The sequence below is a fragment of the Cucumis sativus genome, chromosome 7 (assembly GCF_000004075.3).
Source record: "Cucumis sativus cultivar 9930 chromosome 7, Cucumber_9930_V3, whole genome shotgun sequence".
Taxonomy (NCBI): Eukaryota; Viridiplantae; Streptophyta; class Magnoliopsida; order Cucurbitales; family Cucurbitaceae; genus Cucumis; species Cucumis sativus.
In genome coordinates this window covers 4,385,805-4,404,733 of record NC_026661.2, presented here as the reverse complement: position 1 = coordinate 4,404,733, position 18,929 = coordinate 4,385,805, and the positions used below count along the sequence as shown (strand labels likewise).

Here is an 18,929-nt window from a genome sequence, read left to right as displayed (position 1 = left end):
ATTGTCATATGAGTCATTATTTAGTAGTGGGCCGCATAAGGCCCAAAAGCATTAAGTAAAAACCTTGACTCAATCCTCATCTCCATTTCCATAGCCGAAAAAGTCAATAATGAAGACAAAACAAATCAAAACAAAACAAAATCCGATTACCATTAAAACTAAACACATTCAAAACTTTCGGTGACCTACTTCCTCAAGCCACTCCATCTCCTCCTGCCGCCTGATTTTTCAACATTTCAACTCCTCTTTTCTTCAAATCCCCCATGGATTTCTTCTCCTCCAGAAAGCTTCTCTCCGAGGACGACGATGACCACAAGGAATTCTGCAAAGACTGCCGCGATTACTTTTCCGATTCTTGCTCTTCCGATTGCCTCGAAAAATGCCGCGATTACTGCTATAATATCAATATTCCAATCCGACCACCAGACGCTGATCATATCAATCCCACTTCCTCCATTAAATCGCCTCACAAACTCTCCAACCTGGTTACCTCCACCATCGCCCTTCTCTCCTTCACCTTCCTCCTCGTCCTCTGCTATGCCATCTACGCCCGTTTCTACGCCGGCCGCCGTAGACGGATTCGCCTCCCCGATCCCCCACCGCCTGAGACCCATCACCAACACGACTTTCTGGATGAAGAACAGGGCCCTGTTTTGGATCATCCCATCTGGTACATCCGCACCATCGGCCTCCCTCCGGCTGTAATCGACGCCATCGCCGTCTGTAAGTTCAAATCTGGTGAGGGTTTGATTGATGGAACAGAGTGCTCTGTTTGTTTGAGTGAATTTGAAGAGGATGAAACCTTGAGGCTTTTGCCTAAGTGCAGCCATGCTTTTCATCTCCCATGTATCGATACTTGGCTTCGATCTCATACCAATTGCCCCATGTGCCGTGCTCCAGTTGTAGCTCAGTCCGCCGCCGCCGCCGCTTCTCCGCCACAGCTACGGCCTCCGGCGGAAACCCAGATAGGGGAATTGCAAAGGGAAGAGGGAGATGGAGCCAATTTGGGGGAAAGTTCTGCCAGAACTGAAGAAGAACAAGAAGAACAAGAAGAACAAGAAACCCATTTTGCTGATGAAGATTTAGAAGAAAGAAGCAGTGATATTCAGCCAATGAGAAGATCTGTATCTTTAGATTCTCTATCAGCTCTTAGAATCAGCTCAGATTTTGCTAATGTTAATGAAAAAATGGATTCTGAAGCTGAAACAATACAGAGAAATGGGAAGAAATCATCACAAGGGAGAGGCCATTCTTCTACTTCTTCTATGAACAGGTCAGTTTCTTGTAGTGCGAAGTTTCTAATGAGAAGCTCCACTCAGATAAATACTGAATCTAATTACAGTTGAGCTGTTTTTCTTTTTGTCTTTCTTCTTCTTTTTGTGATATCTCTGAAGATGGAGATGTCTATACAAACAAACTCTCAGAAAGCTGAGAGGTTTCAAAGGCTGTTCTTGTTTTTGTCAAATACAGGTGATATGAAAAGATCAATGGTATATAATATATGCATACAAAGTTGAAATATGTTTCTTGTGAAATGTTCTGACTCTGGATGTTGTGATTACTTTACAACTCTATCATGCTTTCTCAATTACATGATTATAAGCAGAGTAAATCAATATTATCATTCAACAGAACTTAACTAAGACGATGTTTGTTTGTTTTTTAGTTACTGAGTGAGTAAATCTTGGCATGAAATCATCAAATTTCTCAATAATTTTTTTGTTAATATCTTAATTTATATACGTTTTTGGTAGTTTGATTACGTTTTTAACGATCTCAATGTGCCTTTTGGTTTTTTTCATTCAGTATTCCTAGTGATTATTTCGTTCATTCATCTAGGATTCAATCAAACCCCTCGAAACGAAGAACTTTTGACCTTTAGCCCAGAAAATCATACCTATTATCCTTGTAGTAAAACAACTTTGAAACAAAGGATAGAAAGTCATACCAATTAACCTTTTAGGATGATAGGAGAAGTAATTAGTTATTATAGTCCAGTTTATTATGGTCGGTTACCTTGTTTTAGTTTGAGTTACAAAATTTTAGTCTAAAGAACAAAAAAGTGCTGAATGTATACAGAAAAAATTGTAAATAATGAGGTATTCTGAAATAGGATTGATGTAGCTAATTTATGAGGACTAAATAGTATCTATTATAGCAAGAGGTAGTTATTATAGTTTTGGATAATCTCAAACGCCCTCTGCCAATCTAATAGTGGGAATGAGTACTTCACATTGTTAGATACTCCTTTCCACCTATAATAAATGGAGATGATATGAAAAACATTTTGTACTATTGTTGTACTAAACGTTTTTCATGTGATATATTACTCAAACGACAACTAAATATATATCAAATGCAAGTATAGGTCGTCTTGACCACAAGTCTATCCCATAAACATGCTCTTGAAGAAGCTTCCCCACTTCCATAACCACAATGTTTATAATGCCACAATGTTTATAATGCTATTGTATTCCCAAATGGCTAATAATATTGTTAGATGGCATGGTTTGCTCTATACTAATTTAGATCTTTGAGTCAATTATTTAGTTTCAATTAGTTGTTTGGCCCTTGGACTTAAATTGGTGTTATATAACTTAACTACAATAGTGAACATTATTGAAGCTCACATTTATCGAAATACTTCACATTATCTTCTCTTTCGTGTACATTTGAACTTTATCTAACAATTCATCCAAATACAAACATTTTTACCTCTAACATATTAATTTCAGACTTCATAACCCAACTCATTGTACAAACATCACTTTGTCATATTTGAACTCATGTTTCAAGAAACTATTTCATTATAAATAAGCTCTTAGTAGCAAAATGTCAAACTGGACAGCTCAATAACAAGATCTAGAAAGATTAACCACCGATACAAAAACATAACTAGGTCTATAATTGTTCAATCACGTGTTATCACTTTTCTTACCATCGAATATGATGCAAGAAAGGATATACTTAACTATGACTTATTTGATCTTGGACCATCCAAAATTAAGCTTCTAGGAAGTTTCCTGTCTAAGTTCATGATTGACATGTTGCCACCTAACTTAAGGAAAAAGAAAAACAAGTTTGACAATGACAAAAACTATGGGATTGTTTTGAAAAAAAATACAATAAGGTTTATTTTTAAAAATAACAAAATAAATTAAAATATTTACGAGCTATAACAAATTTTTTGGATTCTATCAATGATAGAGTGATAGACTTCGCTTGACATCACTAACTATCAAATTTTGTTATTGACCGAATCTGAAATTTTACTATAGCTTGTAAATATTTTTATTAAATTTGCTATTTTTTACCATTCCCTTAAGAATAACTATTTTTCAATAACTTTTTGATAAATATTTTAAGAAAGAGAAAATGCAAAAGGATTTATTTAATAACAAAAGTGCTTAAAAATGTTATAGCGCATGACCAGATTAGCTTTAGTAATCTATTCATCACTGATAGAACGTGTTTTTATAGTGGTCTATCACTAATAGAACTAGTTCCAATATTTGTAACTGTTTTGATTTATTTTGCTATATTTGATTTTTTTGTTGTTTTGATGTGTTTTTTTTATTACAATATAATTATAGTCACGAGGGGTCGAACTTTCCAAGATAGCAGGTCAGGACAATCAAAGAAATACATCAACTTTTCTTTTTCAAAGGTGTTGTAATTAAAAGTGTAAAGAAAGAAAATCTTACCTTTACCTTTGAGGTTGATAATAGAAACGTTATAACAATTGAGTTATGCTCGTGTTAACATGCATTTGGTGTTTACAATTTAATCAAGATTATAAACTTTTTTATACAATAAATAGTATAAAATCGTAAAACTTTAAATACAAATTAAAAAATATTTATCTATGGGTTATTCCACAGTGTCCTCCCAACTTTTGAATATTTGAGTAGAAGGTTTTTATGATTAAAATGAAAAGAAGGAAAATTGGATTCAACTTATGCCTTTTGGAAAAATGGTAAAAGGAAAATGTGAGAAAAACACTCTTTTCCATTTATTATATTGAATACAATATCATAATTAGAAGAACACTTTATCAAATATTTTTACCATTTAATGAAGCAGGTGGTAAAGTTTCTTTTTTATTTGTTAATTGTGTATGGCTATTTAGGACGTATGATATTTTCAAATATAACAAAATAAATTAAAATGTTTGTAAAATATAGTACTTAAATTTTTGTCTATCAGTGTTCATCGTTGATAGAATATAAATTTTACTATATTTTATAAATATTAAACACACCCAATTTGATATTATTTAAGTTTCTACTAAATTGGTTCTAAAATAAATGTATAGAAGTAATAATTTATTCTTTAAACTTTAGTTTGTATGGTTTTTAGTCCTTTATTTCTTTATTCAATAACTTTCGAGAGGTTACTCATTACAATGCCACCAAACAAATTGTGCAAGCCTAGGAACATTTGTCATACGATGAGCTTCACGTGACGTGACGACCCTATAAGCATGAAATTTAAGCGATGTTCTAAATATTGTATGATTGGTTTGCAAGGTCGATGAAAAGGGCCCTTGCTACTTATTCCTATTTTTGAAAATGCATCAAAGATAGTATTTGGTTTGATCCCATGGGATGCGACATTTTAACGTTATACTAGGACAATATATGTACTTCGAACAATGCTGTAAAATGCCTCTGGTTTGCAAGACAACTTGGAGCTACGTTTTCTTCACGATTCTTGTTCTAATATGAGTGTAAACTTTCTTCAAAGGAATGAAAATGTGTTTGAAAATCAAATTTAAGTTTTTTAAACAAATAAATCACTTGTTTTGGTCTTTTAGGAGTATTTCGATCAATTTATTTCTTTATTTAATTTTACATGCATACGTTTAAGATATATTAAGTTGCATTCACTTTGATAATTGAAAATGCTCTTTACTTCAATTTGTTAGAATGTGAGTCTTCAAAATCCATTGTCGTAGGTTCAAATTCTTTTGAACATATTTGAATGAATGACTCATACCTTTACATGATGTTACTTTACCATTATGTTAAGATGTCATATTTGATCAAAGTTATGAATAAGTTAATAGTCACAACGGGATAGTGTATATAATAAACTAATAATGATAACTAGCTATAAACAATGAGAAATTTAACATCATTATATCTTATCCATATGGAATATGATCGGCACAAAGAAGAGGACTTGTTATTAGATGAATACGAAAAACAATTATACACAGTTTCAACTTAGGGAAAAACTCTTCATCATAGCAATTCAATAATAAAAGAGCAAGAGATGAAAGTACCTTAATCATATTTAAGAAAGGTGCTTTAATCGTTCGAGAGGAGAAAGATTTAACCCATTTAAAGGACGGATCAAGATATGTTCACTAGAATTAGGGACGAGAAGACTTAAACGAGAGTACTTGTAATTGTGAGACTAAAGGCTCAGTCCATTGAGTTATGTTTACCAAAATCGACCTCGGGTTAGAGCGTCATAATTGGACTGAATGGGTACTCGCGAACTCAAGTGAGGTATGCAAAAAGGTTGAAAACCCCCGAGGAAGGATCATCCAAACCCCTTTGTTATAGTGAAAAAAAGCATACAAACGAGTCGCCGATTCGAAAGTAAGCAAAACGGAGATCGGGTCACCCAAATTGTAGGATCCATTTCCATGGCTTCTCGTGCTCTCTTCCTCGCCTTCAGCCGGTAAGTATAGATGTTCTTTCTTTCAATGCAATCTCCGTATTATCTCCTTCATTATTTGAGAATTTTGTGTAAATTGATCTGAACCTAGAAAATTCAGGAACAGAGGCTTCTTAAATCAGAGTTTCAAATCGACCCCAGTCTTCAATGAAGCCAATGTTTCGAACTATTGCTCTCATGGAGCTCTGAGGAGTGAATCTTTTGATGAATCGGTGAATTATGAAGAATTCAATGACTTGAAAAGCAGGATATTTCAGCTCAGATTGCCCAAGCGAAGTGCTATACGTGTTCTTGAGAGATGGACGAGTGAGGGCAACCAAGTTACGATCGCTGAGCTTCGGAACATCTCCAAAGAGCTCAGAAAGATTCAGCGGTATAAGCACGCTCTTGAGGTATTGTTTTATCTTTTTTATTTTTGTTTCTTACAAGTTTCTGTTTTCGGATGATAAATGGCAGTTTCAATGTTAAAGAGAAAAGTTTTTTGTGGTTTTTTTAACTGTTGTTGCGGCGACTCTCAAAGAGATCTAATAAATGTGCAACCCTTAGTAAATAAACACGAATATAAGTGGAAGTAGACAAATGCTTCGAAATTTTTTTGCCAAATAAGGAATGGAGATTCTGCCTTCTAAAATCTAATTCAAAAAGGAGAAAAAAAAGAGTGAAATTTAACTAATGTACTTGTGATCTGTATGTTTACTGTTGAGGGAACTTGTATTTGTAGTTTTTAATTATAGTATAGTTGGTTAATTCTTATTGAGTGAAGTATACTCTCTAACCTTATTTTTAACATTAGAACAATAAGATTTGTGTCTATGGACCAAGATGTCTGAGCCTTCGAATCAAACATATGGAATTTGCTACAAGCCATACAATATTCATGTAATTCAAACATGGACCCCTTTTTAGGTGCTTTATTTTGCTCAAAAGTCAAAACCCTTGGCTTTCAGTGTTGTCCCAATACAACTAATGATTACTTGAAACAAGTGATGCACGGAATTCCTTTAAGAGTAGAAAGAAAGAAAAGAAAATAACAAAGGAGTTATTTTGCGGGACCAATGCTTTGTCAAGAATGATAATTTTTGGGCGAGGGTTGCTTTATTAACTTCTTAATGGAGCTCTCTTTGTGAAATCCTTTTTCTATTAGGATGCTTTTCTGTTAGCCTCGAGTTCTAGAGCATTTTCTAGTTGTTCCTACTGTTTGTACGCTTTCAACACACGTATGTTATTGATGAACACGAAGACAAAGACAAGATGATGGAAGAAAACACTTCAGTAAGGATGCTTCTAAAGTCACCCTTTGTAGGCATTTGAGTTTCTCATCAAATTGGATCGTTGTCAATGAAAGCATGAAATTGTAGGCAGAAAGATCCGGCTTCATATATGTCTTTGAGGGAGAGTCTGGGTAAATGTATTTATCAGAAAAACTTATATGATATAATAAACTTGATAATGGTTGAATTGGAGCTGTCCCGTACTTTGAATGGTTTAGCAGCTATATGACCAGATGAAGGAGAAGAGACTTATGCAATTTGCTTACTCAATATGCTGAGACAAAGTTTTATACTTTATTTTACTCTTTCTAAAGAGTGTCGAGAGCGGAGAGAAAAGATCCCAGGGACTAGGGGCAGGATGGCCAATATGTTGTTTTGATGAATTTGCTGAGCTAGCACTGTTAGCATGGAGCAAAGTTTGGAGTTTCTAGATTTTGGAGGGACTAGAACTATCATATCGATAGCTTTGGGTTTTGCAGCAGCAAGTCTTAGTCTCAAAGTGACAAGACCCATCCTTTGCCTTCGAACAGTGCTACTCTTTCAGTCTTGTCCTTTATGCAACATAAAGAGAAGAGAAATTCAACAACTGATAAACTCAACAAATGCTTTGTAATGAGAAGAATGCAAAAGGTATACATATGGTCAATATGAGAAACAGAAAGTGGTGATGCATAAAAATGTTCTGTTGAAAAGAAAAGGAGTAATTTCCTGTTGGGAGTCTTCCTTATTCCTTAGAGAATACAATTCACGTATTCTGAGGTGAGGGCAATTAAACGTTTGAAGAATTTTACAAGTGTTCTAGTTCCTTCAAACAATACTTGACTGCATAAAGTTATTAATTATGTAATTATATGCTAATAATGAGGAAGAAAGCGTCAAGTTGCCGTGTACTACAAGGGAAATTGAATTTTATGATTGCAGAAATCTTTCATATTTTTCGTTTGAAAAAAAGGATAAGGAAATTGCTAGAAATATCTCCATCATTTTGTTTGGCTCATAATCTGTAGAACAAACACTGATCAGGGGATTGATTTTACGTCATCTTCTCTATTTACAATAAACTGACTATCTGTCTACATTACATTTTTTTTCCGCAAAATTCACTGCCAATACTATTTTCTTGCTTGCAGATTTTAGAATGGATGGTAAGTCATAATCAGTCCGAGTTATCTGATTCCGACTTTGCAATCCGCATTGACTTAATGACCAAAGTATTTGGCGTAGATGCTGCTGAACGATACTTTGAAGGTCTGCCTATTGATGCCAAAACTTGTGAGACTTATACTGCTCTCCTTCACTCTTTTGCTGGGTCCAAATTGACTGACAAGGCTGAAACTCTCTATGAAAAGATGAAGGAGTCAGATATACCTCTAACAGCCCTTCCATTCAACGAGATGATGACTTTGTACACGTCGATCGGGCAAGTAGAAAAGGTATCCTCAATCGTCGATGACCTAAAACAAAGGATGGTTCATCCTGACATTTTCACTTATAATCTCTGGATCAGTTCTCTAGCTGCAGCTTTGAACATCGATGGTGTTAAACAGATTCTCAACGAGATGAATCATAACCCCAACTCCAACGAAAATTGGGTGCGATATATTGAACTCGTCAACATATATGTTAAGTCAGCTAATCTATTGCATTCAGAGTCGAACTCTGTAGTCGAGTCTGTGAGTGGCATTTCTCAGCGAGAATGGATTACATATGACCTCCTCATTATCTTGTATGCTGGTCTGGGAAACAAAGACAAAATTGATCAAATTTGGAGATCATTAAGGATGACAAAGCAGAAAATGACGAGCAGAAATTACATTTGCATTGTATCTTGTTACCTGATGCTTGATGATTTGAAGGAAATTGGTGAAGTTATTGATCAATGGAAACAATCAACCACAACAGATTTTGATATTTCTTCTTGTAACAGGCTTGTAAATGCATTTATTGAAGCTGGGTTGCATGAGAAAGCCAACAGTTTTGTAAATGTTTTGATTCAGAAGAACTGTGAACCTACAGAAGCTTAGTGGTGGAAAGTAGAGGTTTAAATCATAATCTAGTTCATCTTATTTTGATTAAATCTAAGTTTCAAATATTTCGTTTTTAATTTTTCAAATTTCAAATCTTGTCTTAGCCCTTATATTTTATCTTTTTTGATAAAGTTATCTAGTTATATAGTTAGATGAAATTTAAACAAACAATTAAGATTCTATTTCCACACTATTCCTTCTCTATGAGACTTTTGATCTCGATTGTGTGTTTTCTTTCTTTTTGTTTAGTTTATATTTGTTATTCTTTGCTTTTTTGTTAGTGTTTTGTTTGTGTCTTGATTCCGAGATTCCTTCTCTTTTTAACAATTCAACAACTATTTTGATATGTTGATTTGAATTTGAAAGAGGATGAAAAATCGCCATCAAAATTTAAAGATACATACTGTGATTTGAATTGGTTCAGAAGTTGGTTTAAGAAAAAATTATGGTTTCTTACAATCGGATACACAACCCCCAAATGTAGGTGATATGACATCGGGTTGCCAATCTTTTTGTTTCATTATCATTGCTTATATTAATTATTATGTTTGCCTATTACTAACACGTTATAATATCAAGTTTAACATTTGTATTATGTGTTAGGTTCACTATAAGAGTTGAACTACGTTCAAGGTCAACGTTAATTTTATAATCATTTAGACTCTATTTGGTAAACCATTTGATATTTGTTTTTGAAAATTAAGCTCATAGACACAACTTTTACCTTCAACTTCTTTCTTTGTTATCTACTATTTGCCAATGGTTTAAAACAATAAGTCAAAATTTGAAACCTAAAAAACAATAGCTTTTCAAAAGTATATTTTTAAATTTGGCTAAAAAAATCAATTATTATACTCCAAAAGATGCAATTATTGCAAGAAACGTAGATAAAACATACTTAATTTTAAAAAACAAAAAACAAGAAACAAAATGGTTATCAAACGAGACTGATTGTAATCGCTTCTAAAGTTGAAAGAACATGATAAAAAAACTCAATTTCCAATAAAAAAACAAAAACAAATTCAACCTAAATTATTAACTTTTTCAATCCAACACTATTTCTTCTCCGAATTAATTCACATATCATATCATATAAAAAAACAAAAAATGTGAAAGAATAATTATTGAAAAGCATCACAAATATGCACAATAACATTCATGTAATGCATTTGAAACTCTTATATTATTATACACATCATTATATTAACACACACAATGAAAGAAAATAACTATTTATAATTACTTAAATGGTAGCATAAATGAAAATCTAGACATATATTTCAAAAGAGAAGTAGAAGAAGAAGAAGAAAAAAGGACCTTAAAGTCACATGGCAATGTCTAATTAAGCTCCCAAATATAGATAATAGGTTAACAATTATCCCATCATTTATTGCCCTAGAAGACCCAATTGATGTAACTTTATATTATCTCTTCTATGCTTGCAAACTCCCAAGACATTGATTGTTTCCTTTGAAATTGTCCCAATAAATTATTTATGAATTGACCTCTCAAATTTGTGAAAATAGACCAAATTAAATGTGATGTATAATTGATATCTATTTATTCTTATCGACGAGAAAACGATTCCTTTCTTCGGAAACGTGTGCCACACAAATAAATAATTTGTAACTACTTTTTGAATTACCACTTATGATGTCAAAACTAAAGTCGTTTTATAACTTTTTTTGCCGATCTTGTACTCAATTCAATAAAATTACTGTATTAACACGTAATGTTATTGTGCTAAGCTCTTGTTGTTCAGTACAGTGAGAAATTCTACATATTTATAAATCTTGAAAATTCTGTTCGAATCAAACTTAATCATCAATGGTCAAAATCTTGTTTTTCACCCTTGTTCTCTTGCTCTCATTTCTAGCTCGTACTTTCCTATACATTGTGTTAATTTATATTACATGTTTCAAACTATTCAAAAATTTTACTTTTTTCATTGTAGTATTGTTTTATGTGTTTGAATCAAGGTCCAATCATTCATTAATATACGAAGTTGAGAATATTTCAACTTCTACTCTTTCTTTCTTTTTTTCTTTTTGAGAATATAACTTTCTAGTAAAGTTATTTTTAGATAGACAATAGTGATATATACCTAAACGAGTAATGTATATATATGTTTTAGCTTTTGTGACATTATTTCCATAACTCTTCAACTAAATTTAGTGGTTGTGACTTGTCCAAGTTGAGTGAGAATGACGTCTCTCTCTCACCCCCTTAGGACGTCTCTCTCTCACTCCCTTAGGACGTCAACTATGTCAAAGTGGGAAAAACAACACAAAACTCCTTATTCCAACTATCTCTAACTCTAACTATCTCTAGCAGTTGTTAGGGGTTAGAGGAATTTAGAGTATAGAGTTTAGAGTTTAGCGTTTAGGTTTACGAGTGCATTTCAGAACACATTAGGTAGGCTAGGTTCCTTCACCACCTTGTTCAACAATCCCGTTTTAGATCTTCAGCCGAGCTCAGAATCAACTTCAAGAATTTGGCTCGATATAGGAAGATTCTGACATGCATGACATGATCTGTGTCTTTCACTTTTGTCCTCGTTGCAAAATGGAAAAGAAGCAAAGTTCATAGACGATAAACACAAGGAATAAAATATACACAAATGGATTGCAAATTCGAAAGTCAATATGTATAGCAATTGGAGAGTTCAATAGATTACAAATAAGAATAAACTACTGGTGTGCCTGGTCGTAACTGCAGTAATAATCAAATGAACAAATGAGTTTGAAGTTTTGTTATTTCAATCCTTTTTATGTCTTCTTTTTCTAGATTCATTATTCTTTGTATTTCATTTCAATCAATGACAACACTCTTTCTCCAGTAGTATTTGACATTGGTGACATCCATGACAGTAAGCAGAGCTACTTTCTTCTTCCTTCAATAATGCAAACAAACTAAGACCACTTTGATTATTTTTGTTGTTGTTTATCTATAATGAAGTTTTGGAGTCCTTCTCGAAATATGTAATAAAAATCATGCAATCTAATCGAGGAATGAAGGATGGTCAATTTATTTGTTTATTTACTTTTTGAACAATTTGAGGCAATTCCATAAAGAATTCATCAAACAGTTATGTGAAGTCTGATTATAAATTTTGGACCATTTCAAATTTAAAACCTCATCTATATTACTTCCATTTGAAGTTCATGGATTGTATTTCTTGTTCGTCAACCACCTTAGCACAAAAAAATCCCAAAAAAATGGACGAAGATCAAATTTTAACACAGACGGAAGCTAACAATATGTCCATGGCGGATCAGGGGAGAAGACCCAGAAAGAAAAATCCAATGACATTGCATACTGTAGAATTCCCCGTGAGCAATATCAATCCAATTTAAACAACTGTCCAAGCCGACATTTCTACCAGCATAAATCCAAGCAACCCATGTGGAAATTCTTCTTTTTGACTTCATATCTCTGTTTTTTTTCTCAGCCCCACTCTGATAATTCGTTGTTTCCCCTCAGCTAAATTTTCAACTGAAACTTTTCAGAGTTTTCTCCGTTTCAATCATGTGGGAATCTGAATCTGAATCTGTTAGAGGACGTGGGTATGGCGATGGAGTCCTCAGTCCAACCAAACATAGCCTCAAGACCGATGGGTTTGAGCTTAGAGGCCGTTCATGGTTAATCCTTCTTTAGCAACTGCTTTATCCTTTTTGATTTTTTTTTTCTTTTTCTCTTTGGATATTCACATGTTGCCTTAATGGGTGTAGTGAACATCAAACGTATGTTGAAATGGCTGTGCCAAATTTGAACTGAGTTCTCATGCAGGGTTTTGAGTTTTATGGTTTGTTTTGCTTAGGCATGTTGGAACTGATATTCCGAGTGATCTTCTTGTTCAAGTTGAAGACGTGGATTTCCATTTACACAAGGTAGCACATTTCCTTTTATACATTTTTTTTCTGCTTAGAGGCTATGTGTTTTTGGAGATGAGTTTTTTGACCATTTGTTTGTTTTGATTTGTTGTTTTCCCCCCCTTCTTGTTGGGAAGTATCTTCTCTTTTCTCGAAGTGGGAAGATGACAAGGCTTGTGTATGAATCAAGGGATCCAGATTTGAGCAAGATTGTTATGAAAGACCTTCCGGGGGGGACTGAGGCGTTTCTACTAGCAGCGAAGTTCTGCTATGGCGTCCCTCTTGATCTAACCGCGGCTAATATCTCTGGCCTAAGATGTGCTGCTGAGTACCTTGAAATGACAGAAGATTATGAGGAAGGGAACCTCATATTCAAAACCGAAGCGTTTTTAAGCTATGTCGTTCTATCATCCTGGAGCGACTCGATTCTAGTGTTGAAAAGCTGCGAGAATCTTTCACCGTGGGCAGAGAATCTTCAAATAGTTAGAAGATGTAGTGACTCCATAGCTTGGAAGGCCTGTACCAATCCAAAAGGAGTGAGATGGACTTACACTGGGAAGCCTCAGGACATTCAAAGTCCAAAATGGGACGAGATGAAGGAGCCGATCCCAGGTGGAAGCCATACTGTTCCTGTGGATTGGTGGTTCGAAGACGCATCAATTCTGAGAATTGATCACTTTGTGCGAGTTATCACTGCTATAAAGGTGAAAGGGATGGGATATGAACAGATTGGAGCTGCAATTATGTACTATGCATGTAAATGGCTTCCAGGTTTAGTTAATTATGAGAATGGAGAAGGCAATGAGGCCACTAACTGTAGCAACGGCAGTGCCAGTAGCAGAAAGTACAATTGGAATGGTGACCTTCATATGGTTGTGGTAAATCCAAAGAACAAAATCTCGACAATTCAGGCGAAAGAAAGGAGGATGATTATTGAGAGTCTGATCAGCATACTTCCACCACAGAAGGACAGTGTTTCATGTAGCTTTCTTCTACAACTTCTGAGCATGGCAAATATTTTGAAGGTTGCTCCTGCTTTGGTTACTGAACTTGAGAAAAGGGTGGGGATGCAATTTGAACAGGCCACCCTCAAAGATCTTCTCATTCCTTCTTATAATACATCTGAGACCATGTATGATGTTGATCTTGTTCAGAGGCTTTTAGAACATTTCCTGATTCAAGAACTAACCGAAGATTCAAGTCCCAGCAGTCAATCCTTTTCGGGAAAAGATGGATTAGAAGCATCTCAAACTACTGCAAGTTCAAACCAAAATGCGAAGATGCGAGTGGCAAGGCTTGTTGATAGCTATCTCACAGAGGTGGCTAGAGATAGAAATCTCTCTTTGACAAAGTTTCAAGTCCTGGCTGAGGCTCTTCCAGAATCGGCAAGATCATGTGATGACGGCCTCTATCGAGCAGTTGATTCATATCTCAAGGTAAGTTGAATGTAATCTTTTTAATCTATTTGACCAAGTTTCATTTTTTAATTGTCATTTCTCCCCAAAGAAAGGGATTTTAAAGAAAATATGCATAATTTGAACTGCATAACATTTGTCTTGAAACAATAAAAGAGTTGGATACATTAGAAGTCCTTATAAACATATAAAGGGGATTGTAATGGAAAGGTTTCGTTAAAGAACTGCATCAAGGTCATTCGACTATGGATCCCCATTAACGTTCTTCCTTTTGCTCATTTCTTGTTAAACAAAACCAATAGGCACATCCAACGCTATCCGAGCACGAAAGGAAACGGTTGTGCCGGGTGATGGACTGCCAAAAGCTGTCTGTTGATGCCTGTACACACGCTGCACAAAACGAACGACTCCCATTACGCGTTGTCGTTCAAGTTCTCTTCTCTGAGCAAATAAAGATAAACAATGCCATAGCCAACAACACAATCAAAGAAGCTGGCGAGTCACGATGTCAACCAATCGCCTCAAGCAGAAAAACACTACTTGAAGGGACACCTCAATCATTCCAAGAAGGATGGGCAGCCGCAAAAAAGGATATAAACACACTGAAGTTCGAACTCGATACCGTGAATGCAAAATACTTAGAGCTCCAACACAATTTGGAGAATTTGCAGAGGCAATTTGAGAAGATCCTAAAGCAGAAACAAACATCTACATGGAGCAGTGGATGGAAGAAACTAAGTAAACTGACAAAGATGAATGCAATGGAAAACCAAGATTTGGTTGATCAAGTTCCAATAACAGGAGAGAAGGCTAGAAAGACAAATAGAAGGTGGAGAAACTCAATATCATGAAAAGGAAATTCAATAGTAGGAGGCAACAGTACAACATTGAGGATCTTATCTTTTCTGCTTGGTGAAGGGTGAAATCATTGGAAAGTTGTGGCATTTTCATTTCAAGAGTTAGTTTTTTTTTCACTCAATGGAGGTTATTGCTTTTATGTGAAACGGAAATTTTCTTGTGAGGACTGCTTTTATCACATCATTTATCTTCTTATTACACACCATTTAGTTTTTGGTATTATTATGGAAGCATTTTGTTATCTACATTTCAAAAATGTTGTCAAAATCCAAACCAAATTGTATGCTTCATCTTATGACTAAAATTTGTATTTGGTTCGAGATTTCGACTAAAAAATTTGAATCTTTCTTTTCTTTCTTTTAAGAACAATGACACCCATAAACTAAAAACTGAATGGTTTTCAAATAGGATTATAGCTTTTGTTTTGTGTTTGGCCAATGGCTATGAGTTTCATTTATGACCTAAAATATATGGATGTTAGCTTCCCATCAATGTTCTTCCAAAGTTGTGATCTTAAAATAACATATCAAACTTACAAGATTCTTGTCTATATAAAGGTATGGAAGATAACCAATATGAATATGTGTTTTCTTAGATTACACATATTTTGTTTATTCAATATACATCATTCAAAACCATTTTCCATTTAGTTCTCATAATTTTGGACTAAAAAGAATAAATCCAATAAATAAGGAAAAAAAAGAGAATATTTGTGAAAATAGCAAATTAGGGTAGTTGGATTTTTGAAAACCATGACACATATATATGTATTTATAATATTTTTGTTTTTTATGTTTTTCGTGAATTTAAATTACGAAGATATAAAAGATCGTCTCAATTCTATCAAATAATTTTTTATAGAACTAAAAATTGAAAATATTTTGAAAATATCAACTATTATTTTTAACACTTTCTTTAAATTTTAATATATATTTCTATTAATAGTTTCTTATTATTTTAAATTGAGATTCAACCATTTTAATTTTTTATTATTTTATAGATATTATAGTATAACAAATTGTATATTAAATTTGGGTGTTGTACTTATTTTTAAATCACTTTTTACTCATCACATTTTTAATTTTTGTATATTAATCATTTTAATTAATATTCTTGATGTATTCTTCTTCTTATCAATATCTCAACAAAAGTCTATGCAAGCATTTATTAATGAAAGTGTTCTTCATAAAGACAGGAAAGGAAACCGAGATGGATAGGATGACTCTAATCAAGTCTGCCACCCACGCAGGACTCAGCATTAAAAGAACAAATACCTTGAATGATCATCAGTTGTTAATTATCTGACTCAGACTAACTAAGATTCTACTAAATAAGCAGAACCCTTAGCTTATGCAGTGGTGCATGTGAAGCATTACTATACATGCAGCATGGTCAATGCTAGAGGGAAAAGGCCTCTTTGGTTAAGGATACGTGGGAGAAACAAAGTCTTATGTATTGGATAGTTTTATGCCTAAACTTCTGCTAGGTTTGTAAATAAACAAACATGCAGTTCACTGATTATCAATAAAACAACATAATGTCTTAAATTTGCATAACTATACATCCAATAAAAGGAAAATCTAGAGCTATTTGCATGGGTAGAGAAATGGTGAGTATGAACTTAGGCGAACCTTATCAATGAGATGTGAATAGTAGTTATCTCTTAAGAGCTGATAAATACATTATTTTGAACCTATTTGAATAGTGATCATATATATATGCATGGATCATATGTTTAAAAACATGTAACTTATTTCAAATGTGAATAACCCTAAATCCTTGCCTTTCAAATGAAGCTTTGAATCAATAACAAGGGACATTTTCAAACATAGCATAGATAGAAAATTTTTAGATTTTTTATGAATGATAAATATGGATAATCGTTTTTAGTATTGAGAGTAATTTTGCTAATAACAATGACGATAACGATAGAAAGGAAAGAGTAGGAAAAGAAAATTATGAATTTATTATGGAGAATAAAGGCAATGGAACACCAAGTGTGGTTGTTAGTAGAAGGAGAAATGAAAGTATAGGATATAAATGTCAAAGTGCACTAAAACCCTTTGAAGAGTGGGCATTAATTGTTGGAGACAATGGTGGATGGTCACACTGTGTCCAATTCCAAATTTCCTTAAAACACTTATTTGGATAATGAGAGATCAGGTGGCTCCATAAATCCCAATCAATTAATTTCCAAAAAGAAAAGCCTTTTTGGTTCATCACTTTCCTTTGGAGTTGTGTTATAAACATCCAACTTTGACATGAAAAAAGTATCTGTTTTCTTTTGCTTTCTTTCTCTTATTCTCTCTCTTCTTATAAGTTAGATTAACGGTAAACAATTGTAAAGATGAAAAGTCGAACCTCTCGTCTTAGGATGAAATATCATCTTAATTATGTTCTACTAAGTTAAGTTTACTGGATTTTATTTCTTTGATGAAGAAACTTTTACCTACTAAGTTCATGTACCAAAAATCTATTGTAATTTTTTTAGAAAAAGTATCTAATTAAGTGTCCAAATTTATGTGTATGAAAGTTTAGGGTATAATGATACTTTCCCTTTATCTTTTATTGTCCATCATCCTCATGCCATTTGCCCTAAATTATTAAATTAAGGCAACAAGGTTACTCAATGTATTGAAATGAAAAGGAAATTATATCAAAAGTTTGTTGGCCCTATCTTAAAAGTTCTCAAAATTTTCATCTTTTTCTTCATAAAGTAATTTTCAATTCCATTTCCAACCACAAAACAGTCAAAAGTAAAGATATTGATCCATCTTGGAAAGACAATCACCTTTTCCTTCTAATACTTCAATCATCCAATGACAAATATTGAAACACTAATCCAATGTTTTATAGGGATTCAAACTAATGAATTAAGTTAGTTCGTTATTAAAAGATTGAGCTTAGTTAGATCCTTCATAACGAAAACTATGTATGACAGTGGTAGAATGTATTGTTGAATCCTAATCATTTTGTAAGAGAAAAATGGAATTAGAGTGGTTAGAAATGCACTAAAGAGGTGGTTGCCAAAGCAATTCCAACTTTAGTTAGCTTCAAGTGGGGCATCTTCATACCTAATCGTTTGTATAGGTATAGGTGTAGAATTCTACATATCCATTCATCACAACATCTTGATTCCAATCTTGTCGATAGAGACCACGTAGTCCTCAGCAATCAATGGGTCTATTTCTTAATCTAAGAGTCTTTGTGGAGGCATGCTAGCATGGTTGACATTTGGCAAGAATGAGATTGATGCATACATACTACTACACTATACCCATGCTATGAAACAGTGCAATTGAAAAAATTATGGTATGAATACTACTACTCAGTAATTGTCAATCATGTTACCAATATTTGAAAGCCATGTAGATTCCACATACATAAAAGAACTGTCTAAAAGCACGAAGTTATAGTGTGAATCCAAGAAATACCTATTTCTATAGTACTAGAGAATTTTTCTTTGTTAAATTGTATTTGCACGAGAAAGTCTTAGTGCACGTCTAAACTCATCATGTGGAGCAGTTAATCATGGTTGTAGTAAGGAACCAACCCTTGCTGTAATCTAGATCAAGTATGAAGAAACTTTCTATCTTCATTTCAGCTATGGCATCCACAATCAATCAAAAGTTTGTTTCATTCAGCAGAAAATCCAAAAAAAACTCACAAGAAACCCTGAATGAATTCTATGGAAATGCAATTATCATTATTACATAGAAGTGGGAGGTGCAATAAAAGCAAACCAGAAAGATTTAAACAAAAAAAATATACAAAGAAAACTATGGAAAGGAAAGGGGA

The 18,929-nt window shown here is 33.6% G+C and overlaps 3 protein-coding genes across 6 annotated transcripts; all 3 read left to right on the top strand.

Annotated features, from left to right (window-relative positions):
• Positions 1–115: 115 nt before the first annotated feature.
• Positions 116–1,535, top strand: LOC101207812 (RING-H2 finger protein ATL54). The gene has a single exon (XM_004137019.3). It carries the CDS (start codon positions 264–266, stop codon positions 1,344–1,346), a length of 1,083 nt encoding a protein of 360 aa, XP_004137067.1. The 5' UTR covers positions 116–263; the 3' UTR covers positions 1,347–1,535.
• A 3,849-nt stretch (positions 1,536–5,384) lies between these two features.
• LOC101204437 (pentatricopeptide repeat-containing protein At5g09450, mitochondrial) lies at positions 5,385–9,072 on the top strand. Of its 3 annotated transcripts, none has more exons than XM_011660525.2 (3): positions 5,385–5,691; positions 5,795–6,080; positions 8,090–9,072. In XM_011660525.2, exons 1-3 carry the CDS (start codon positions 5,657–5,659, stop codon positions 8,981–8,983), a joined length of 1,215 nt encoding a protein of 404 aa, XP_011658827.1. In that variant the 5' UTR covers positions 5,385–5,656; the 3' UTR covers positions 8,984–9,072. The 3 variants fall into 3 exon arrangements, with proteins under 3 accessions (XP_011658827.1, XP_011658826.1, XP_004136896.1); XM_011660524.2 differs by having other exon boundaries at positions 5,386–5,691; positions 5,780–6,080; XM_004136848.3 differs by having other exon boundaries at positions 5,395–5,691; positions 5,789–6,080.
• Positions 9,073–12,073: 3,001 nt separating this feature from the next.
• Positions 12,074–15,451, top strand: LOC105434393 (root phototropism protein 3). 2 transcript variants are annotated; one of them, XM_004136847.3, is made up of 5 exons: positions 12,074–12,391; positions 12,496–12,627; positions 12,807–12,876; positions 12,996–14,294; positions 14,576–15,451. In XM_004136847.3, exons 2-5 carry the CDS (start codon positions 12,515–12,517, stop codon positions 15,122–15,124), a joined length of 2,031 nt encoding a protein of 676 aa, XP_004136895.1. In that variant the 5' UTR covers positions 12,074–12,391; positions 12,496–12,514; the 3' UTR covers positions 15,125–15,451. The 2 variants fall into 2 exon arrangements, with proteins under 2 accessions (XP_004136895.1, XP_031744278.1); XM_031888418.1 differs by having other exon boundaries at positions 12,074–12,627.
• The last annotated feature ends 3,478 nt before the right edge of the window (positions 15,452–18,929 follow it).